The 25,000-nt window shown below is 48.3% G+C and overlaps 1 protein-coding gene across 2 annotated transcripts in view; it reads left to right on the top strand.

Annotated features, from left to right (window-relative positions):
- zfpm1 (zinc finger protein, FOG family member 1) overlaps nucleotides 1-25,000 on the top strand; it is an 86,783-nt gene that overhangs the window by 21,407 nt on the left and 40,376 nt on the right. For both annotated transcript variants that reach the window (XM_068603585.1, XM_068603587.1), the window contains exon 2: nucleotides 19,807-19,953. In XM_068603585.1, coding sequence (XP_068459686.1) covers nucleotides 19,807-19,953 — 147 coding nt within the window. The remainder of the gene's footprint in view (nucleotides 1-19,806; nucleotides 19,954-25,000) is intronic.

Genomic DNA, 25,000 nt, shown 5'->3' with positions numbered 1-25,000 from the left:
TAAAGCATTAGCGAGTGAGTCCACTGATGATTAGTGGGCCATATCTTTTTACACCCGTGCTATTCCTTTTAAACCGGTGGGACATCTTGATTTGACGTAGGAGGAAACCCGGTGCCGTCGGCTCGTCGGCCTCCTGAACCGGGTCCACTCCGGATCCGGCAGCAACGGCCACCACAGACCAATGGAGGAGTGACGTCAGCAAGCATGTCCTCCTCCTAACCGTACTCTAAAAAATGTGGCAAAAAGTAGTTAATTAACGTCATAATATGAAGTAATGAAAGCAGTATTACAGTGTACTTTTCTTAACTTCCTTGGTTGGCAATGGCTGTTACTGTTAAGCCCCGCCTCCTTTAAATGAGGTTAAAGGACACATCGAGAATGGCTGGAAAGGTCAGACCTCTCTCTCTCTGCCCGTGAACGCCTCTTCATCCTTCGTCTTCGGCTGCTGAGCTCGGCCCTCGAGCGAGACGAGCTTCACGTGGAGAGAGAGAGAGAGAGAGAGATCTCGATCCACCGCGTTTTGATGATGCTTTCTCAAAGCCGGCGACGCTGTCGAGTCTGCGACAGACGTCCGTCATCCAAACCCGCTGGGATGAATTGTACGTCCATGACTCTGTGTGTGTGGCGCTCAGCCCGAAAACCTTTTAAAAAAACAAGTGCAGGACAACAGGAAACAAGAGAAGCAAACATTTCTCGAACAGGAAGGAAGCTGTGAGTTAATCACACAACAGAGTGTGTGATTCAGAGTGTGTGTCCTCGTGGTTTTGATAGAATATCAGTGACTAGTGATGCAACACCTGACGTTTTCGACCCAGTAAAAGTGGTTTTACTGGAAAGCTCCCAGTAGGGATCCATGTGCAGCACGAGAGTTGTTTTTCTCTGACGGTGTTTTGTTGGTACAGTACATCATCATCTCCTACACACACACCGGCAGACACACACAAAGGGAACGCGATGCGGTTCTCAGTTCTTTAGCACACAAAAGGAGACTCAAAAATGTGCAAGACGGGAGAACGGGGCGAGCCATTGTGATCGTGACAAAGTTCATGAGCGTATAATAGCAGCTAATGCGTGGCGGGGCGCGGGCAGCTTTGTTCGGCAAAGTGCCGAGCTCTTAATAGAATCTGATAGATAGACGCCTGTCTCCTCGGGCCTGTTAGGGGGGCGTTGGGGTGGGTTCCTCTCATCAAGCCAATAGCTCCCCCCTCCCCCACCTCCCTCACTCCGCTCCTTGTCTTACTGTCACTCTATGAAGGAATAATTTGTCAATAATTGGCCGTGTCGTTCTCGTCAAGACGGTTTGATAAAGCGCCGGCTTCTTCGGGTGCCGGGCCGGAGAATATCTCCCCCAAAAAAAAAGAAGAAGAAGAAGAAGAAGAAGAAGGGGGGGGGAGAGCGGGGAAAAAGGCAGCATGTGGCAGCAGATCTGAGGCGGCGATAGAGCCATTAAGCGCTTTAGAAGTATTTTAGCTGAATTCACACAAAGCAAAAATAGATAAATAAATAATGAAAGAGGGTGAAAAAGTGGAACGTCAACTGTCAGGGAAGCGATACAGACTTTAAGAAATCATTTGGGAGGGTGAAAGATAAAAGATTATCCCTCTTTTCTGCCAACTTATTGCCTCCTCAGCCATCGCTGAGGCTAATTCGCTTACTCAAGCAATCATGCGGACATACCGTGTCCCTGTGTGTGTCTCTCTGTGTGTGTGTGTGTGTACCACAGCCCCATTGCCTTCAAAGTGCTGCTGGGAAGTGCTTATACCAGCAGCAGTATGTATAAACGTGTGTGTGTGTGTGTGTGCGGTGTGTGTTGCTGGTGTGAATCCGATCCGGCCTCCATCCACATCACTCAGCAGTGTATGGCATCCATTATCTGCTCCACTGTAAGGGGCAGGAATGTTCCAGAGATAGCCCCGAATGCGTATTATCTCTAAAATATCGGCGGATGGCTGACACTCATCTGATTGGCTAAAGCCGCCTTCCCGAGCCACATTCCGACGACTCCGATGTCGGGAGACCCGTCCTCATCCTGGAGCTTAGGCCCAGTCAGGAGAAATGATATATAGCAATATAGCGACCGTGCTAATCTCGCTCATTGGAGATACCGAGAGATGCGGCGCCGTGCGCAGAACAATACAACCCAAACGCACAAGAGGGAGGGTTTTATACCTGGATAACAACGGATGAAATGTACGTACGTACACCTGCTCTGTAACGCAGACTTTCTGATGTGGACGTGAAGTCCTACGGCGCAAGCTGATGACATCATCAGGGTTATTTTCTCCAGAGACAACGGCTTTGAGAGGCCGAGTCGTACAAACCACAAGAAAGAAGTTTCGACCTTGGTGCAGAATTAGTGGACTGTCCCTTTAAGGAGCGTTAGAGTGTTTTTTAAAAGAACCGTTTTCGAGTTTTTGATGCATGTGAAGACGACCCGGCGTGTTGCAGGGTTCACGCCCTCATTCCTGACCCAGGTCCACTTATGGACCTTGTTAGCTCCCCATGGGGGGGGATGCACAGCAGGCTTTCCTCAGAGGGTGAAGGCCTGGGGGCCTCAGTGGAGACCACCGAGGGCCAGAGAGGAGCAATAACTCGCTTGTAGAACTTGGGATTCAAGTTTGAGTCTTCAAAAACCAGCAGCCGGACTGTCAGCTGGGTGACAAAGGGACCGGCTGACACTCGTCCCTTTGCTCCGGGCTCAGGTTTGGTCTCCACCAACTCCTATCTGACTCTCTGGGAGACGCTCACCTCGCTTCCCCAGCTTGGAGCTCTCTTGTTGCTGGTCGTCTGTTGGATGCAGATGGACGTGAGGTGTTGAACTGCAGGTCAGACGACCCGAACGACGCGTTAGACCAGTTTTAAAGGCCAAACATTACATTATGTGACATAAAAAGTGCAGTTTTAAACACTATTTCAATGCGGTTGCAGAGATGATAGGTCTTGACTCACTTTACTAAACATAGTAAATCAGATAATAATCTGAATATACTTGTATTCATCCCAGCATAAATACTCCATTTTACTGCCTGCTCTTTAAGATTGATTTTATCTTACTAAAGTTTGTTTTCCACAGTGATATGTTTGCTGTCTTGTCTTCCAAACAAACCTAACGATCAATTAATTATAATATAAATACATGTTCCTTTAGAAAGCGTTAACACTCGTAGTTCTCAACCTGTTTTCAGTGATGCACTCATATGAAATATCATATCACGGAGCCCCGAACCAGCACAAAGCATTTTTTATTGAAAACAATATGTAATACACAGCGCTGTGCTCTCATTATCTGATTTAATATAAAATATAGAAAATGCACTTTTTTTTTTTATCTCATTGAATATTTCTTAAATTGAAAGGATTTTTGAATGGACGCTAATTTGAGACACAACGACTGCTGCGAAGAGGAAGTGTGTCACGGACACCGATGAAGAAGAGCCGCTTCTCTCCTCTGACGAAGAGGTGAGTCCTCGCGCCGCCACTTTAAAACCACACGCGGCGCCTCGGAGCGAGGACGAGGTAACCCTGGAATCCAGCATCCATTATTCATCGACAGATAGCGGCCCCTCAGACTGCGAGGGCCACGGCGGGCCGGAGCTGAGCGGGTGTGTTGGAGAGGGGTGACGTTAGTATCACCTGTCCTCAGAGAGAGAGAGAGAGAGAGAGAGAGAGAGAGAGAGAGAGAGAGAGAGAGAGAGAGAGAGAGAGAGAGAGAGAGAGAGAGAGAGAGAGAGAGAGAGAGAGAGAGAGAGAGAGAGAGAGAGAGAGAGAGAGAGACATCCATCGCTCTCATCCTGCTGCTTTTATTCCTCTTTCAGCTCGTCTTCAATTTCCATTATTCACCACAAAAAGCCAAGCCGAGCCTTTTCACGATGACTGTTTGACACTGAAGGGCCCCTCCTCCTCACTCACTCACGCACACACACACACACACACACACACACACACACACACACACAGCTCAGAGGACCGTGTGGAGGACTATTATTAATCATGCTCCTATCAGCTCCTCGCATCTTCGGCACTATTTGCTGTTTAATCACTAAAATAATACGGGAGGGGGAGGGCGGTGGTTTTGGAGGGAGGGGGGGGGGGGGGGTCAGGTTGCCATGGTGACCAAATGGAAAAAAAAAAAAGGTCATGCGTAGTTTATCTTATCTGTGATAGGGAATGGTTACTAATTACAGATAGGTACTACCAGCGCTCGGTCCACCGGGCCCTGCCTTAAAACACTATCAGCAATCCACACCGGCCCTGATATTAAAATTATCTCTGAAGCCATCCACACACACACACACACACACACACACACACACACACACACACACACACACACACACACACACACACACACTCCCTCTCTCTTGAGTTAAGCTCTGCTGGGTCAGGCCGGGCCAGGTTAGGAAAGACAAGATGCTATCTTGAGTGTCACCTGGTGACCAGATACCGAGTCCACCACGAGGACTCACTCCTGCTGGAGGGCGCGGGTTCCAACCCCCGAGCTCCCAGAGGAGCCGTCGAGCAAGACACTGAACCCCCAACCCGGCCCCGGAATCGCTGGCCGCGTGACCTCTGACCCCTGCTCACGCTGCATTTGAGGAAACTCGGACTTCATCACATTAAGTTTCTGTCATCGTTTCATTCTTTCTGTGTGAATGGGCCTGAATCGTAAAAAACTAATATATAATTACAGAAATAGGATTATTTCTTGTTTTTTATACACCTTTGCAGGGGTGCATATCATTATTATTTTCATTATCTGTTCATTTTTAGTTATTTGTGAAGTCAAGTGGTGGGAAATAAGACACACACGTGCTTTTGTTGGTTGAATTAAAGGTTAGACATTAAATAACATTAACGCACAACAAGCAGCCTCATTGTTGTTTGATTGGCTGCTTTTTCTCTGATTTATATCGTTGTGAACTCCATCTCTCCATAAAAGCAAAGACGTCTCACAACATCTCCTTCTGGTGCCGTCGCTTTTGCCTGTTTGACTCCAAACGGTGACTTTGTCGATCGAAAAATGAAACGATTTGCAGATTTGACCCACGATGAGAAGCGTCAGTGGAGGTGCGACACACACACGGAGGCCGTCCAGCCAGACCTGAACCGCCGGAGGTCTCTTTGTCACAGAAAGCTGCTTTTAATGGCGTCCTCTCTCCGCCCGGTTATTAAAACCTGTGAGCGTCGATAGATTGCTCAAACATGAGTGACAGCTGCCGCCGGCGGCGCGTTTGCATGTGCTATGAGAACAAGTGAGGAAGAGTATTTCTCTCCGTGCCCGCTGTATCGTGTTTGTTCGTGTGTGTGTGTTTGTGTGTGAGTGTGTGTGTGATCTTGTCTCTGCACCCTTCCATTTATCATCTTTGACATTTGGCTGTACTCCCCCTCTATCTGACCATCATCTGAGGAAAGCACATTTTTCCCATCAGAAATCCCGTTGTGACTTTTTTTTTGCGTCGGGTGGGGAGGGTGGGGGGGGGGGGGGGGCTCGCTGATACTTCCTTTGGCGAGGCGGAGAGATACATAGATGTGAGCGGGCGCGTCTTGTCTCGGCTGTGCCCCTTCTGTGTGTGTGTGTGTGTGTGTGTGTGTGTTCTTCTCTATCAGTGTGCAAAAGTAATTGTGTATGTTTGGGCTTGCGTACACGTCTGTGTGTGTGTGTGTGTGTTCGATCAGTAGGGTAGTTATGGATATGTCTTTTTGCACACACACTCACGCACACACACACACTCTGGTACCATGGATGTTATCAGGGCAGTGAGGGCTCCAGTGATGCCCTGCCTCTTGAAAGTACCCCCTTTCTTCGCTGCTGGCAGCCATGCAGCGGGTTATATTTAACCAGCTATCTCCTTTACATCCCTCTCCGTGCTCCACGGGGCTATCGCGCCAACACTGCTGCCACCATCGCACTTTATTTTTATTTTTATTTTAAGCCCTGTGACAGGAGGCGGAGATAAGAGATGCAAAGCCAAGTTGTGAGTGGCGGCCCCCCCCCCTCCTTCTCTTCTTCCTCTTCCTCTCTATTTCTGCTCTCTCTCCAACAAAAAGACTCCCCCCCTCCTCACACCATCTTTCCATCTCTCTTTCCCCTTGTTTTTTCTTTAGCTTTGCTTGTCTGTCTCTTTATCTTCATCACTCCTCTGCCCTTTCATCCCCCCTCCTCCTCCTCTCTCGTGGTATTTCTCTTCCCTCAGAGAGGGTTTCCTGGTAAAAGGCAGATGTTCGGCGCAGTAGGCAGCCGGAGATCTCACAGATGTACAACACTGGGACTCTGTCATGTGGAACGACGGCGTATTGAATTGTTTTTTTTTGTGTTGCTTCTCTATACATCCAGCACACTGTATGACACCTGCCTCTGGGCTCATTCAAATCCACTGCAAAGCCGTTCAGATGAAGACAAAGCTTCCTTTTAATGTCATAGGTTCCTGTAGAAACGGCTGATATTAGCTTCTTTCACATGTTTCACCTTCTGTGTATCCAAGTAAACTAAGTTTGAGATCACACACACACGTTGTTACACTATAAAATGTCCTCACTTTGTGTCAAAATGCTTTAAAAACACAAATCTAAGCATTTGTGTTTGTTCTACTAATATTATTCTGTACTATTACTAAAATAATATTGACCTATTCAAATATATCATAATCGTCTCGGTGTTCATCGCTCTCTTACGGCGAGTGTTTCTTTCATGGAGTTCTGCAGGAGAAGCGGTGCTGCAGTGCATTGTGGGAGTGCCGCGGCGGTTTGGAAGCAGTCATAACTTCGACTAAACGCAATGCAACCCATCGCACTGTCATCGCTTATTGATTGCGCGTAAGCGTTCTCAGATGTAGATTAAAGTGGATCGTTCAGACGGGTTCTGACAGGCGGCCACGCCCACGAGGTGCATTCAGTGATTACATCACCAGCGGGAAGATGCCAGCTGATAACGCAGCTTTAAGATGGTTTATGTGCCTTAATTAATGGAGTCGCATCAACACTGCTGTGGCAGTTGGAAAATACATATTTTGAAGACAGTTTTCAAGGAAAAGGGCCGATAAGAATCCAAACCAGAGACAAAAGTGACGCTTGTTTTACTTTTAACGAGCGTCATTGTGTTGATTCAAGCTTTCATTGAGTAATTAGGATCCTACACACATGCACACACCATGGTTAGTGTTGTTAGTGTGTGTTTAGCTCATCAGTGGGATGACTTTCCTCTGCATCGCCCCCGTGTGAGCCCTGTGTCACGAAGACCTCGACTTCCTGCAGGACGACGGTTCGATACCCGAAGGGTCTGCAACCGACAAACAATCATATTGACCAGTTACACCGGAGATATGAGCGTACCATAGGGCGGGGGATGGACGGGAGGGGGGGGAGGGGGGTATCTCAGTCATGTTTCCTCTCCAGCCAAACCCCCTTACTCCACCCCTCCCCCCTGTGTTTAGTCTCTGGGCCCAGCAGAAACATCTGCAGCTGCACGTTGACCCGAGGTTTCTGACACTCGGCTGAAGCGAAGGCCGCTGCGCTTGAAGCGGCGCGAGATAGAATCGATGAGGAGGTGAGGCGAGGAGGAAGAGAGGAAGGAGTAAGCGAACGGGGGAAACCTGGAACGAGAAAGATGAAACGTGCGAGGGTCGTCTTATACGAAACATTTTCATAGATAATAAACAGATCGTCAGACAGAGAGCTGAAGATCTTTGTTTCCTCTCGTGCTGACTTTCCCTTCAGCGTGGACGCTGAGCTGGTTCATGTCAAAGATGTGTGTGTGTGTGTGTGTGTGTGTGTGTGTGTGTGTGTGTGTGTGTGTGTGTGTGTGTGTTGGGGCGGTGCTCAGAGACCGAGGGAGTCTCTCTCTCTCTCTCTCTCTCTCTCTCTCCTTCCTCCTACATACCATCATAATCTCTCATCTGCCTTTCGTCTTTATTCAGCGTTGAGATCAAGGAGAAGGGATCGCAATCAGGCTCATTATAACACACACACACACACACACACACACACAGGCAAACACCAACCACACAAAAAGTCCCGTACACACTCCCACTCACTGCACACACTTTGAGAAATGTCTCATGTTGATCATGCAGGAAAGTCCATCTCCACCTGGTTCTGATCCACCTGGTTCTGATCCACCTGGTTCTGATCCACCTGGCTCTGATCCACCTGGTTCTGATCCACCTGGATCTGATCCACCTGGTTCTGATCCACTTGTAGTTCTCCTCTCTCATGTTCTCTTCATTTGATGCAGAGAATCCACAAAAGACACATAACCTTGTTATCAGCATAACCAGTCACATTATTATTATTATTATTATTATTATTATTATTATTATTATTATTATTGTTATCTATAGTGGTTGTTGCATGTGTGTGTGTGTGACTAATTGCTAATAGTGTGATAGACATTGGAGTCAAAGCTGCTAACCTTTGGCTCCATAGTAATTGGGCTGGGTCAGAAATGCTCAGTTATTTACTGACTGCTCCTGACCCGCCTGCTAACGAGCGCTAAGAGGAGCTTTAGTTATTGATAAGTATGAGACAATAAGCAACCTTGTTTCTAGAAGGACTTCATCGGTGAGCCCACAACCCCTCACCACCCTTTTCCACCGACAGTGAAGTGTGAACGCCTTGAAATAGTCGCTGTTGGTGCATTTTTCCATGTGAGAAGCGGCCGAGTCCCACCTGTAGTGGGACCAGAGAATGAGGGTCTGCAGCGTCTGCAGGGTCTGCAGGGTCTGCATGGTCTGCAGCATCTGCAGGGTCTGCAGCGTCTGCATGGTCTGCAGGGTCTGCATGGTCTGCAGGGTCTGCATGGTCTGCAGGGTCTGCAGGGTCTGCGTGGTCTGCATGGTCTGCAGGGTCTGCAGGGTCTGCAGGGTCTGCATGGTCTGCAGGGTCTGCAGGGTCTGCATGGTCTGCAGGGTCTGCATGGTCTGCAGGGTCTGCAGGGTCTGCAGGGTCTGCATGGTCTGCAGGGTCTGCAGGGTCTGCGTGGTCTGCAGGGTCTGCAGGGTCTGCAGGGTCTGTGGCATCTGCGGCGTCTGCAGGGGAGACCTTGTAAAGGAATCCCATCAAGACATTTCACAGCCAAAACCATGCCGGATACGGGAACGACCTTATTTTGCCAAACTGTGTGTGTGACTGTGTGTGTGTGTGTGTGTGTGTGTGTGTGTCTGCGCGTGTGCGTGCATGTCGGTATGTAGACGTGTGTGAAAATTCTCACCATTGTGCTGAAGGCCAAGTCTCTTTGTCAACGGAGAGCAGCAGAGATACGGAAAGAAACACTGTCTCTGATATGATTTGATGATGGAGCGATGCTGGTTAGACTTCACATGCCGTTGACCTTGTGTGTGTGTGTGTGTGTGTGTGTGTGTGTGTGTGTGTGTGTGTGTGTGTGTCTGTGAAATCAGTTCTTCCTGACCTTCCTTTAACCTCTCCATGAAACAAAAACCCTTTGGTTGTTTTAACTCTTAAAATTTGGCAATATGTGCTTAGATCATGCTCTCTCTCTCTCTCTCTCTCTCTCTCTCTCTCTCTCTCTCTCTCTCTCTCTCTCTCTCTCTCTCTCTCTCTCTTTTTCTCTCTCTCTGTGTGTGTGTGTGTGGTTCGGATTCACCACAGTGTCTCCAAGAACCGTGGAATGTTTCATTGCTCCTCGCTGTGTGTGTGTGTGTGTGTGTGTGTGTGTGTGTGTGTGTGTGTGTGTGTTCGCTCCACTTTGGCCTTGCCTGGCTGTTGGGGTTTGTGAGGGTGGTGCGAGGGTGAGGGGTGTGTTTGAGATAGGAAGGGATTCGATAAGTCGTTGAATCAACCCCTCCTCCCCCCCGTGGATCTGAGGACGGTGGGAAAGTTCAAATCTGCTGCTATTTTCTATCTTTTATCAGCCGGCTTATCGGCTGGCTTTCTCGTCTGCATGCCTGGCTTCAATAGTCCAGGGTCTCAGCTCGGCTCGCTATCTCCCTCCCCACTGACTCCTCCTCCTCTTTCTTTCTTTTTCTTTTTGGTTTTCAAACACCACCTGTTCTCACTCCCTTTTGTCCTCCACATGTTATCATCACCAGTCGGTTAAAAGAAAAAACAAGGAGGATGTTGGGTGTTCATGTTCGAGCCGCTGTCGGTGAACAACTTGTTAAGAGAAGCAGATTCAGACGAGCCCTGACAGACAGATAATATGTGCACTATATACAGGGGGCGGGTCCTGGAAAAAGGTCTACTATGATGTCATCTTTATTCCTAGCCTTCGAGCATCACTTGGTGTGCAGATGGAGCATGTCTATTTAAAGCAATTAGTCTTCTTAAAGCACGCGTTTGAAGGGATCCATGTGGTTCCCTCTCTTGCCAAAGTGAGTCAAAGACACATTTAAAGCATGATCCGCCCTGACAGCCAACAGGTTTAGTAAATCTTGGGTTTGCTGAGAGTTTAGGCAGCTACGATGTGTGTGTGTGTGTGTGTGGGGGGTGGAGGTTGAGGAATCCGGCCTCCACACTGTGACATACAGCAGTGAGCTTGAAGTATCACGTGAGGAAACATCAGCTTGTCTGTTCACTTTCAATCTCATGAAGCATGAAGAAGACTCTGCGAGACATCGCGTTAGTCGAGCTGAGTATCTTCTGCTGGATCACAAGTTGAACTCACAATTTAGGTCTTGGGTTGTGTTCAAGTTCTGCTTCTCTTCAGCTGGACTTCCTGAAGAACATCTCAAGTGCCTTCAGGGCTGGTGTTCATTCACTTTGAAAGGCGTCCACTTTAACTGTCACATCACGTGTCTGTCAGTCACTTCCACGAAGGTAACTTCAACGCGCAGGTGTGTTCCTGACCTCAGGGGGCGTGGCCTACACTCACCAGGTGATGGGAGGGGATTCTGCATCTGTGACATCACAGCTGCTTGTTTTTGTCTTTTGAGAAGTCTGAGTCTGCCACACACACACACACACACACACACTCCTCTACGTGCTTATCACGGCGCACACGCGCTCCCTTTGCATTGTGGGGCTTTCTCATTGCTCCTCGCCGCGTCTGAAACCGCCGCCCGCCGCTGTGATGTGCGCTGTGCGAGGGAGTGCGGCGTCCTTGAGCAACATGAAACAGTCTGTCAGGGCGAGTGCGTCTGAAGTGCTGCCAGAGAAGAGAACGTTGTGAAACCAGAATACCAGAGGGAAAGACTTGATCCAGCGCATCGCAGGCGGCGCGAGACGCTTCGCTTGGTAAATAGAAGCGGTGACAAACCTCTGCCTGTGAAGTGACTCCAGCTCATTCAGTTGCCCGGGTCGCGCAGCATTGATCCCGTTGCGTCAAAGCGCGGGACATTCGCCGGGTGCAACGGAGACGAGGTGACGAGGTGACGAGCCCGATGCCACCGCTCTGTCAACGGTGATGACATCAGCGCCACAAAAAATGTTATCGCGGGATCAGAGCGCTGCCTGTTGACACGCCGGCGGCCGCTGGGCGCTCCGGGGTCGACCTCCATCAGTCCACGCCGTTCTTTAGTTCCTCCAGATCTAAAATAGAGGCGGGGATTGCTTGCAGGGAGCTTCAACCCGTCTGGACGACAGCAGGATGCACGATGAGTTAAACATCTGATATTATATTATAGAATCCAGTATTCGTGTCATAATGTAGCTTCCAATGTGTATTGATCCGCCAGGTAAAATAGTCCCCTGTTCCATTTCCTGCTGCCGGAGTAACATTTCCTAAAAAGTGCAGGCTCAGCTGTTCTGCCTCTTCTTTTGTGTCCCAACAAACCATTGATGATGTGAACATTCAGCGTTTTAACAAGTCAGAGCTGCTCTCTCTCTCCTCACCTCAGAACCCTCGCACAAAGGTGTGTGTGTCTCGTGTGTGTGTGTGTACAGTATTTGTGGGGCTGCAGCTGCACCACAGCGTGTTGCTATCGGGTCTGAAGCAACACGCTGTTCCAACATGGAAAGCGGCGGCGGGCAGATTTATTTCCGTGGACTCGGGCCGCTGCGTCGTCCTCCTGAGAGGCCGGACCATCAGATAGCCGCCGTGAAGAGGCTGTGATCCCTCCTCCGGGGCTGGCTTCTCCACGGGGGGAGGGGAGGGCGGGGAAGGGGGCGGGGCATGAAGGATAGCTCGCCGCCGGACCATCCATCACAGCACCGTGCCGGTGCAAGGCATTGTGGGTATCCTCGAGGTTACACCTGCCGCCCTCACGCCCAAATGTCTCCTCTGAGGAGGGGAAGCGCCTCTCTCGTTCTATTTCCTTTAGCCTCCGTCCCTCCATACCTCCATCCCTCTATCCTTCTATCCCTCATCCCTCCATCCCTCTGTCCTTCTATTCCTCCATCCCTCATCCCTCCATCCCTCTGTCCTTCTATCCCTCATCCCTCTGTCCTTTTATTCCTCCATCCCTCTGTCCTTCTATCCTTCCATCCCTCTATCCTTCTATCCCTCATCCCTCCATCCCTCTGTCCTTCTATCCCTCCATCCCTCTGTCCTTCTATCCCTCCATCCCTCTGTCCTTCTATTCCTCCATCCCTCTATCCTTCTATCCCTCAGTCCTTCTATCCCTCTATCCATTTGTCCAACCATCCATCTGACTTTCTATTCCTCCATCCCTCTGTCCTTCTATCCGTCCATCCATCCATCTCCCTATCCCTCTGTCCTTCTATCCCTCCATCTCTCTGTCCCTCCATCCCTCTCTCCATCTGTCCCTTCATCCCTCTGTCTTTCTATCCCTCATCCCTCTATTCCTCCATCCCTCTGTCCTTATGTCCTTAAATCCCTCTGTCCTTATGTCCTTCAATCCCTCTGTCCATCCGTCCCTCCATCCCTCTGTCCTTCTATCCCTCTATCCCGCTGTCCTTCTGTTCCTCCATCCTTCTATCCCTCTGTCCATCCGTCCCTCCATCTCTCTCCTTCTATCCCTCTATCCTTTCATCCCTCCGCCTCTTTATCCCTCAGTCTCTCCATCCCTCTGTCTGCTGGTCAGCTCCATCACTGTCTGTCTCTCTCCCTCTCTCTCTCCCTCCCTCCCTCCCTCCCTCTCTCCCTCTCCCCAGGTTCATGTCCCATCCCTCCATCTCCCCAGGACCTTTATCAGGGAGACGGCTCTGCTCATTAAGGAGTTAATTTTCTCCCTCCTATCTCTGATTAGTACAGTCAACCTAAAGCGCTGTGAATTCTTCAAATTTTCTTCCTTGTTATCAAAAAGGGAGAGGGAGAAAAAAAGATGGGAATAGGGGGGATATTTAATCGGTTAAGTAGTCTTCCAGGGGAACTAGATTTCTCTCTCTCTCTCCCTCTCTCTCTCTCTCTCTCTCTCTCTCTTTCTCTTCCCAGCAATGTAAAGAAATCTCTCTGAAAGCCGGGTCCAGCTCAGTAATTCAGTTTTTAAAGCATGTGGATGGAGGAGGAGGAGATGGGGGAGGAGGGGGGGGGCACGGCGGTGGCGGTGGCGGTGGCGGTGGAGAGGGAGGGGGGGAGAGAGAGAGAGAGAGAGAGAGAAGGAGAGAGGGAAAAAAAACGACTTGATGAAATTCCGCTATCAGCTCCGAACCAATATGCAAAATATCTCGCTGGAAATCAAATAGCTATTATGTTTTCATTTCCACGTCGGCGTATTTGCTTAATGAAGAGGAGACAGATCAGACCGGCAGAGAGAGTCTGCAGGAGCCGATAACCGCCAACGGCTCCCAGCTATCCGCACAGAGTGACGCTCCCAGTCACCACGCTTTTTCACAGGGAAGGAAAAAAAAAGAAGAAGAAGAGGGGAGGGGAGGGAGAGAAAGAAGAAGGAGGGGAGGGAGGGAAGGTGATGGAGTATAAGGGATAGAGAGAGAGGCATGAGTGATATTGAAAGGGGACGGAGAAGAAGAAAGAGAGGTGGCGGAAGGGGTGGAGGAGGGGATGAGGAACGGAGAGATAATGACAGAAAGAGAGGAGGAGGCAAGAATATAAAGGAGAGGCTGCAGGTTGGAATGGAGGGAGGAGAGGTGGAGACGGAGGAGAGCTCCTAAAAAGTCCCACAATGCCGTGAATTCTTCTCAACTGGAGGCCTTTAAAAAGCCTCCGCCGCCGTCAAAGCGCCGGTGGGATCCGTCGGATGGCGTTCAGAGGTCTGGGATACGCGGCGGCGGCGGCGGCGGCGGCGGCTTGTCGGTCGGCGTTCCCCAAATGTTGGGCGTGCTGCGTTCAAGTGCGAGCACTCGTTATCATTAGTGCCATGTGTGTTTCGGCGGTGATGGACATTTCCCACCTGTTTTTCTGTCCTTTCCTTTCCCTCCGCCTCCCTCCGGGCGTCTCCCTCTTTTATCTCGGCGTATTTATTTCTCCCTTCGGTCCATCCTTCACACTTCACACTGGCGCTTTGTGCTTCCTGCGGGCATGGCGGCCGACCAGCTGCGGCGTGGAATTCAGATGTTCCTCCGAGAGGCCGACGCGATCCGGACTTTAAAACCAGTTCTTGGTATTTATTACGGCCGAAGAGAGGGCGTGATTTGAAGTGATGTGCTCAATATATATATATATATATATATATATATATATATATATATATATATATATATATATATATATATATATATATATATATATATATCATCAACATGTGTCCAATCCGTCAGGATGAGGAGGAGTTTTTACTTTTTTTCAACCCGAGCTGCCTCTCCAGTTTCTTATGCATCTGCAGGATAGTGAGGATGGACAAGGTCTCTCCTGTGAGGACAAGGTCTGTCCCTAGTGGACAAGGTCTCCCGTGAGTGGACAAGGTCTCTCCCTAGTGCACAAGGTCTCTCCCGAGTGGACAAGTCCTCTCCCTAGTGCACAAGGTCTGTCCCTAGTGCACAAGGTCTGTCCCTAGTGGACAAGGTCTCCCGTGAGTGGACAAGGTCTCTCCCTAGTGGACAAGGTCTGTCCCTAGTGGACAAGGTCTCCACTGAGTGCACAAGGTCTCTCCCTAGTGCACAAGGTCTCTCCCGAGTGGACAAGTCCTCTCCCTAGTGCACAAGGTCTGTCCCTAGTGCACAAGGTCTCTCCCTAGTGGACAAGGTCTCTCCCGAGTGCACAAGGCCTTTCCCGAGTAGACAAGGACTCTCCCGAGTGGACGAGGCCTCTCCAGAGTGGACAAGGCCTCTCCCAAGTGGACAAGGCCTCTAACGAGTGGACAAGGCCTCTCCGAAGTGGACAAAGCCTCTCCCTAGTGGACAAGGCCTCTCCCAAGTGGACAAAGCCTCTCCCTAGTGGACAAGGCCTCTCCCTAGTGGACAAGGCCTCTCCCTAGTGGACAAGGCCTCTTCCTAGTGGACAAGGTCTCTCCCTAGTGAGTGAAACAATACATTGCTTTGACAGAGTGCGTTGTATCTTGATGAAATCAGATCAATAGAAACAGAAACTATTTTTTTAAATTAAATTCTGAAGTTCTTCACCAAACCTTTTCTGTTTTCTAAAAGCGATATCTTTGAGGTTTGAACTGTTAAAACGAGTCATTTGAAGACGCCCCCTGTGGCTCTGGGAAGAAAAGGAACATCATGAATGGTTACCGGGCTTCTGCTGTCTGGAAAGATTAAATTGCAATCTTTCCAACCAGTCCTGGTTGATTCATCATTCCTATTTGACTTGTTGATACATAAAGCTTCAAGTTTTGTGAATTGTGGGTAATTTTCTGTCATATTTTACCCAGTTTACAAATATTGCAGTCCTTTCGTTGTGGGCTCCATCACCAGATGTCCACACCAGGATCTCCATTTTAAAAGTCTTGCTGCCCTTTGTGCTTCATGCCGGATGCAATGGAGGCGATCTCCACGTTTGTGTCAGTGTCAGAACATCTGCGGGGTGTTGCAGTGGACTGATGCACCCTGGGAATTCCCGAGGAAGAAGCGCTCGAGGAGCAAAGTTGATTAAAAGTAGTTCCTCGGCGGAGGGTAATTCTCTGGGCTGTGATCAATAAGTGGCTCCTCTCCAGTGCGTGACTCTGTGTCAGGTACCTCAGCTTCTCTCTGGAGAGCTCGCACACATCCTCCTCCTCCTCCTCCTCTTCCTCGCTCTCAAAACCCTCCTTTAATGTTCCTCCTCCTCTGATGATTCCCCTCTCCCAGTATGCGCCGCCGCCGCCGCCGCTCCCTCTCTTTGCTTTCAGGTCTGATGTGTAGCGGCGGGTTATTAGCGCGAGAGCGCCGCCGCCGCCGCCGCCGAGGCTCGCGTCCCCGTTTTAATCAGCGCGTGGAGCGCGCGGGTTTGATGTGTGTTGTCTGTGTGTTTAATCAGCGGCGGCTCGCTGCAGGTTTTGATGCGGACGCAGAGTTAATAAAGCAGTATCTTCGGCGGCCTTCATCAGCCGCCGCACTTTGTTCTGCCGACGGCTGCTCGCCGAAGCTCAAGTGTTCCCGCGTCGCCGTCCGTCTGTCCTCCATCTCCTCGTTCTGTCCTTTTGTCTCCGCTTTGGCCTGAAACGCCTGAACATAACTTCAACTTCGGTCTCTGAGAGCAGGAGGTCTGGGAGAGGAACACCGGTAGTGTTCGATGTGTCCACTGCGTCTGCAACGTTACGGCCATGCTTGGAGTATTGGATGCTTGGAGTATTGGATGCTTGGAGTATTGGATGCGTTGAGTATTGGATGCGTTGAGTATTGGATGCTTAGAGTATTGGATGCTTTGAGTATTGGATGCTTTGAGTATTGGATGCTTGGAGTATTGGATGCTTTGAGTATTGGATGCTTTGAGTATTGGATGCTTGGAGTATTGGATGCTTGGAGTATTGGATGCTTAGAGTATTGGATGCTTAGAGTATTGGATGCTTTGAGTATTGGATGCTTTGAGTATTGGATGCTTTGGGTATTGGATGCTTTGGGTATTGGATGCTTGGAGCATTGGATGCTTTGAGTATTGGATGCTTGGAGTATTTGATGCTTAGAGTATTGGATGCGTTAAGTATTGGATGCTTGGAGTATTGGATGCTTGGAGTATTGGATGCTTGGAGTATTTGATGCTTGGAGTATTGGATGCTTGGAGTATTGGATGCTTGGAGTATTGGATGAACGCGTGGCCCGTTGAATGAACTCAAACAGTAGAATGATGCTCGACATGATCCGCTTTTTGTCTTCCAGGAAGTGGTGGGAAGTGCTTCCTGTAGCATCCCCGCCTGAATTGTGGTCTGGAGTCTTGAACTGATGGTCCTTAAATGTTTATTTGAACACACCGTAAGAACTAAAAGAAAAAAAAACGGAAATAGCAGTTGGTTAACAAAAAACGTGATAATTTAAATTATATTTTCTAAAAAATAAACTTGAAACAGTTACTAACCTTGTGCTAAGACGAACACATTTGTAGGCTTTTTATAACTAATTCTGTTTTCATTTCGTCCCGTTTTTACCTTTAGCGTCCGGTTTTGTCCCATCAAAATAAAAGCGCAACCGGAAATGCACCGACTGCCGTAATACAACTTCAAAATAAAAGACATTACCAACAACAAAAAAAAGAAACAAACTAATAAAAACCACCTTAACTCTCAGAGGTCCTTTACACTGCCACCAAATCACAAGTGGTTTCAAGAATGAACTATAAGGCTCAGTAAATATGAAGTGTAACTTGGGCAAATGTCCACATTTGTGGCTCTTCCTGCAGTAAAGGATATAATTGTGAAGTTAAACAGTCTCTAGGAGTAAAATCAGCTTCTGAACAGGACGTTCAACGATGGATAGCTTGCTGTCCATCACTTCCTGAATTCCATCAAAGTTTTATTTGCCCTCAAGTTTGGGTTGAAGATGAATGAAAGTGAGCTTCCGGCTCCCAGAGAGCTGGCTGTTGGATAAGTCTCCACTTAGTGGACGTCCCTCCCACAGAGATACACATGAAGGCTACGTCTTTTTTTTATTATTTCTCCATCTCTGGAAAACGAGTTCAGTCCAATTTTCCCGTGGATATGGCGCCGCAACAATTAAATGAGGCTTTAACTTTTAAACTGGCAAATGAAGTAGAATGCGCCGCACTTATCACGCGGCCCGCTATCCTTCCTGCCAACTTATCCCGGACAGGAAGAGGAAGGGGGAAAAGGCAGAATATTTCTCCTCGGATAAAAGTGGAGCTGAAACTTTTCCGCACCATTTGATGTCTGAAAGCAGCGATGCGGCGATTGATTCATTAAACCGCAGCCGTAATGAGGAAGGAAATCATAATTCAAACTTACATTTTAAACAGGAAATATAATTGGAATTTTATACAGAGAAGTCCCTTTGTACAATTATGATTAAAGGGAAATTAATTGTATGAAATGTCCTTATAGATACTGAAAATTAGATCCAGCAAAGCTCTGGCGACGTTCTAAAAATATTGTGTACAGGATCGATCTTTTTTTCCTCTCTTTCTCCTCTACTTCTTCTTCTTTTTTTTATGAAGGTCCAAATCTAGCTGTGTTCATTTTATCTGAAATTAGAGTGAACCATGCAGGCGTGGAAGTTGAAATTAGCCTAAAGATGTTTCATTTACAAAGACAGAAACACTTTGTCAGCCGGCGATTGTTTCCCAGCATTATCTCTGCCTGCTTTTAATTGCTTTGGAAGTGAAATTAACAGAATTAGAAAAATTGCCTCTCCCTTTTTTCTACAAGCTTCTTTATTCATGGGTATTGTTGTGTGCTTTGTATAGATTATAGACTCCTTTTGTCCCAGTATTGTAAATATATACGCCCCCAGTCACGGCTTTAGCGCCGAAACAATCCCTCCGTTGGTTCGACACAACCGAATGGAAATTAAATTACAACCTGTCTCGAATTGGGGGGAGGGAGGGAGGAGAGAAAGAAAGAAAGGAAGGCGGGAAATAAAATAACAAAATCCTGGTTTATTTCTCTGTGAGTCCGTCGGACAGAAGCAGAAGCGAGCCGCCTTCGCTCCACTGGAAGCGTCGTCGTCTCCCTCGGCAGTGATTAACCATTTCTGCTTCACGAGCGCTTCCTAATCCTCTTAAAGGAAACGGTATTCCTGAATGAATCATTCTCTCTCGGGGACCAAGCGTGTCATCCGACGCACTTGAACATTATATATATATATAAAAAAAACAACCTTTTCATAATCAGCTCGCCTTGACGCACTAATAACTGTAACTCTTTAGATACAGAAGAAGCTGGTAAATATGACAATGTGTATTTCAAGGTTTAGAGCTCTTAATGCACCGTTAAAGGCAGCCTGACGTATTCATCTTATAGAAGGAGTATTATTAATGAAGCAATTTCCAAAAAGTCACATTAAATCCATATTAACTGACTCTTTTTTTTTTTTTTTGGATGTAATCTTCAAACGGGCTAAAATAGATCAAAAGTACTGTATAATTACTATGGTCAGCAGGGATTATGAAACTGTAATTGATACAGATCAGCCCTGCACTAATCACTCTTTTAGCTACAATTTTAGGTATACTGTAATTTGGCTTTAAGGTCCCCCTTGGCTTCTTGCTATTAATCTTCTGGATTAGACCGTTCAGCTTGTCCAATTCTGGAAACCCTTTTTTGAACGAGTCCAGTTAAAAAGAGGAGACTTGTGTGTTTGGGGTGTTTTTCCTCCCCTCGGCGGCACATAAGTAGCTTGTTGAACCGTTTTTTCTTCACCTTGCGTCTGGACTGCAGGCCGCTGGAGGACGAGTGCTTCTGCAGACTCATCAGATATCACGGTGCGGTCCACAGATGGACCTCTGCGCTTGTTAGTCATGCACGTTTAGTGCTTATGTGTTGGTGTATTTACCCATCAAGGGGTCTGCACAGTCTCTACTTACACAATGAATCACGTCTGGATCTCAGATCAGATCTCCAACACCCAACAGGAAGCAGGAAACCCATGTTCACCTTCTTCTTCTTCTTCTTCTTCTTCTTCTCGCAGGTTCCCTCGGGGATCTCGGCGGCGAGGAGGAAAACACGCCGGACAACCTCAGCCTATCAGGAGAGGAGGGCGGGGCCTCGGACCCAGACGACTCGGCGGAGGGCGACGGCTCGAGCCCGCCGCCGTACGCGGCGCTGTACAACGAAGGTGAGAGGAGCGACAAATAAAAACACACTCCAGTCCACGGTGATTCCTCCGGAACTACTTTCCATCCAGGAAATAGTCCCGATGGGATCTGTCGGCAGCGTGTGTGTGTCGTCCAAAATGAAGGCTGACGCGTTCGATCAAACAACCGCTGTCGGCTCACGAGAACTCTTGTTTTTTATTCTTGTCTTTTTGGTAATGGCAGCGCGCCAACGCGCACCTCTTCCAGTGAAATGAGCCAGATGTGACGTTCACCGGCGGTTATTAGTGGTTATTACCAGATGTATCTGCTCATCGGGGCTCAAAGTCTTTCTTTCATCTCGCTGTTATCAGTCAGGAGGCCGTTACCGCCACCCAGAGACGACTAAAACAGACGGAGGAACCGTTATGTGTCTCTTTTTTTTATTTTTATTATCTCCATCGCTCTATAAACGAATACAAAAAAATTCTCCGGGTTCAATCTTGCCCCTCCCTCCCCCGTTCTCGCCCGCGCCCCCCTTGTACCGTGCGATAGCAGAGTTTTTCAGTCATATTCTTTTGACTTATTCAAGATTTCACGAGCTGTGTTTTTTTATTTTTTTTTTATTTATTTATTTTTTAATCTCAAAAATTCCTGCTCTTGTGAAATTTTGGGGCTGGAAGTGATAAGCGTCTGCTGGTTGGCTCGGTTTGATAAACCCATGGAAATTCTGTCAGGTGCTAATCGAGACGAGATTAGAGATTAGCTATAGGGGTGTGTGAGTGTGTGTGTGTGTGTGTGTGTGTGTGTGTGCTGAGGTTATGTGTGTGTTAGATAGAGGAAGATGAGAGAACTCAGGCACACTGCACATGTGAGCAAGTTTCTGTCCGTCGATGGCAAACTGACTCGCTGTCTTTGTTTCTTTATTTGTGTGTTTTAGCCTTTTGCCCCCCTTCACCCAACACACACACACACACACACACACACACACAACCCTCCCCTTCACACTGTTGATTTACTCCCCTCTCTCTCGTTCTCTCTTCTCCGGGGTTCCTCGGTTGCCCGGCGCTGCCATTATCAGTTCTCTGTAAATCAGCCATGTTTGACGAACCTGCTCTTTCAACCTGGGATCAATACCGGCGCTTTATCTGGCCAGAGCTGGCTAATAAAGGCAAGGCCTCTTATCCACCATCTGGAAGAGAGAGAGACACACACACACACACTGGAGATAACCGCCCTGATAACTTTAGCAACAGCCCCCCCCAACACACACACACACACACACACACATTCTACTAGTAACAGGACTGAGCTCTCCGTCTCCGTTCTCTCCATCACACCCTCCTCTTTCACCTGAGAGAGGGAGACAGACAGTATATTAGTGCTGATACAATGAGTGGACACACACACACACACACACATGCACGTACACACAGCTTTACTGAGGAAGAGTGAAGCATCTGTTCGGTACTTCTCTCTCTCTTTCTCTCTGTTGTGGTGGTTTTTTCCCTCCTATTCTCAGAATTGCTCCACAGTTGCATCAAAACAAGTCTTCTTCTTCTTCTTCTTCTTCTTCTTCTTCTTCTTCTTCTTCTTCTTCTTCTTCTTCTTCTTACATCACAGGAAGTCTGATGGGCTCCGCTTCTGGCCTGATTAGTCAGAACGTCGCCTCCTCTTCACCTCTAATTGCCCGGCCCTCGCTCGGACCAATCGCAACGCGTCGTGCAACATGCAGTCGTTCGTTTTTTTGGCATCACAATCTGATCGGTGGTGACGGAGGAAGTGTATGTGACGATGCTGATAATAAAACAGTTGTTTCAAGAACTTATCGAGGTCACATCTGAAGTATTTGCACAAATCGGCCTCATATCAGGGTTTTGCTCGCTCCTCTGTTTCATGCCATTGTGAAGGGAAACGCTTCATATTCACGCTCGGTTGACATTTTTAGGTATTTGTTGGAAACATAGCAGTCTCTATAGAGATGCAACGTAGTGGGAACCGGGGTTCATGATGCAAACTCATGGGGCACAGAGCAGGCATGCCATCGGAGCTGCTTATGTAAAAAGTACACGGAAATGTACATGAAAACAAAATAAAAATACCTTATTGTACTGGAGAGCTACCGTGTGGGTGTCTTTGTTTCATATTAAGATGCAGGTCGTGAAGGGATCCATGTAGGCTGCGTAACAAAGATGGCCACTTGGTGAACCACATGCTCCCAGTGTTGCAGGTAACAAGCCCCGCCCCCTCGTGGTGCCTTCATGCCCCTTGTATTTCAGCCCGTCTGGTTAGCTGACGGCTGTATTTTTTCTTCACAGACCGAGCTGTTAATCGCGTTCGCCTCGGGCCCCGTGCGCTTTCCATTAGTTTCTCTTCGATCCATCCAATAAAAAACAATCGCCGTCGTTTGAAGCGCAGAATCCAGGAGGTGTAGGCTCGGCTCCCCGGGGCCCCGGGGCCCCTGCGCAACATGTAAGGAGGTAACACGCGTTTAGTAATCCCCACTGTGATGTTTCCACTCTCACCACCATTCAACACGTGTGCGGGACGTTACTAATACGCCCCGAGAGATGTGACGCCCGGCCCCGCGCTCTGTAGCGCCCGCAGCGCTACATGCTAATGCTAACAAGCTGCCCCACGACATGCGCCTCCTTTGTGAGTCAACGCCTGCTGCTTTGCTCACGCTTCATGTGTGTGTTACACCTCACCGACTGACCGTGTGCACGTGCGTCACCACGTTGCTCGGGTCCGGGCTGAGCCTTCGCCACGACGCTCGGCGGCGTGCGGCCGGCTCTGGGACTCGAGCCCCCGTGCTGTCCGATCCCTTTCTAGCTTCGTCTCTGGAGAACGTGGCGAGAGAGAGAGAGGGAAAGGGAGAGGGAGAGAGAGAGAGAGCGAGAGACTCGAAGTTGTAGAAGAAGATTGTTGGGTGACTTTGCCCTGCAGGTGTGACAGGGGAAGTTCATCTTATCAGATTGATGGAGACTGTCTCGCTACAGGGGGAGGGGAGGGGGGAGGAGGGAGGAGGGAGGGGGGAGGGCGGGAGACAGAGGGAGGAGGGGGTCTGGCAGAAAAGTGTCTGTCGACTCCTCCTGATACCTGCCTCCATGTCTGAGATGATATGGGAGATAATATTGATGATATTAAACGCAATAACTGTGTCTCCAGCTCCCCCTCCCTCGCTCCAGCCCCTGCAGGATAAAATCAATGTGCCATTCAATGTGATTTATAGCTGAAAATAATGGCACTGTTTAGGCAAGGGTGTGTGTGTGTGCGCGTGTGTGTGTGCGCGCGTGTGTGTCTGCTTGCTTTAGTGTGTGTACAGTATGTCGCTGTGTGTCTGCATGTGGATGAGGTTGAGAGGTGGACGTGATGTGAAGATGGATGATGTGTGCGAGCGTGCATCTCTTTGTGTGTGTGTGTGTGTGTGTGTGTGTGTTGATTTTTTTTTCCGGCGATGCAGATCCCATCTCCCAACGGTTACATTAATAACTGCAGAGTGTGAGGGCGTCACGTGGTCGCCGGGCGTTTATGGCTGGTATCGATTGGGCGCTATCGCTGTTTATCGGAGCAGGAATGCGAGGGTAAACACGGCCTTTGTGCAGCCAGCTGAGGCGTTATCGGGGTGAGAGGGGGAGGGGGGGAGGGAGGAGGGAAGGAGGGGGGAGGAGGGGGGCAAAAGTTGGGAGGAGGATAGAAAAAAGTAGATATGGTGCTTTTCAAATAGAGACAGATCTAATGATATTAATGTCTTTAAACACACTTGGATTTTATTTATTATGAGTCCTCGCTGCAGATGTAATATTGTGTATGGAAGCCCATTCCTGCCACACGCAAAAAAAGTCATAATGACAAAAAAAATCTGAATTATGACAACAAAAAAAGGTATGACAAATAAAAGGAAAAAAATTGTCGTAATTATGAGATAGTGCGTTTTTTTGTTGTCATAATTATTAATTTCTCTTTTTTTCACGACTTTTTTGTCATAACGACTTTTTTACTTATTTATTTTTGGTCATAATTCAGATTTTTTGTTGTTGTTGTCATAATTACGTCTTTTTGTGACGCGTCGATCATCCTTTTGATATGTCCGCTGGCCACACGGGACCAGAAGTAGTTATTAAGGCTGCAGGCTGGAGACGTGAACAGGATTGAAGTCGGCTCCGTTGGCACTCGTCCCTCATGGATTTAAGATCTCTGCCTGGTATTGATCGTCCTGGTTGGAGACACATCACAGACTTCCTGCTCGTGACGGTGCTGTCAATCACAGAAAAGCTCTCAACCAACCCATAATAACACGCTTCGGATGCCGCATGCTGAATTACATGAGAAAATGTGAGCATTTGACCATGATTACCAATCATTTATGTTATTTAAAACAGTAAAATAACTATAAACGGAGCTCACTGATCTCCTTCTTGAGGGAGGAGCTCTTTGCAGGTCACATCATTGAGTTCAGAGTGAATCTGGTTCGAGCGTGTTGATGTCTTGTACCCGCTCATGTCTGCTGTTTGACCTCTCGCCCTCACGCTCGTGACTGTGACACTTTCTCTTTCCACAGCGTTCATGAAGTGAAGTCTTTGAGGAGTCTTTTTTACCTAATGTGGTTATAATAAAATAAATAAATAACAGCCCATACCAGCAAAGCCTTTACGACTGAATGTTCATGCTTTCAATTGCTTTCCATAACACTTTTGATAGCAACAAGTTTGGTTTCTTCTAATCATGAACTTACACAACACTGACTGCATTGTAGCCGCTGATATGACGATGATAAAAACTATTCGACTGAATCGGCCAGTTAGAAACACCTCCCCGCTTCTGATTTCAAGATCTGGGTCACTTTATTTCCGTCAGAGAAACCGATGAGTGAGATTATTAGTGCAGTCAGCTTGTGACTCACCCTAACCCTTGGCCCGGCGATGATGCAAGACCAACGAAGAAGAAGAAGAGAGGGATCTTGGGCTCTGATAGCCCGAGGTGCTGGGATGCAACTATTAATCTAATCTCGCTAATCATGAGTCCCGCTAATAGGGAGGGACCCAGCAGTGTGATGAGCCGGCTGATAGCAGCTGCACAGGCAAAGTGCAG

This window comes from Clinocottus analis, unplaced genomic scaffold (assembly GCF_023055335.1).
Source record: "Clinocottus analis isolate CAN_PGR_092001 unplaced genomic scaffold, fCliAna1.0.p SCAF_6, whole genome shotgun sequence".
Lineage (NCBI taxonomy): Eukaryota > Metazoa > Chordata > Actinopteri > Perciformes > Cottidae > Clinocottus > Clinocottus analis.
This window is presented reverse-complemented; position numbering and strand designations above follow the sequence as displayed.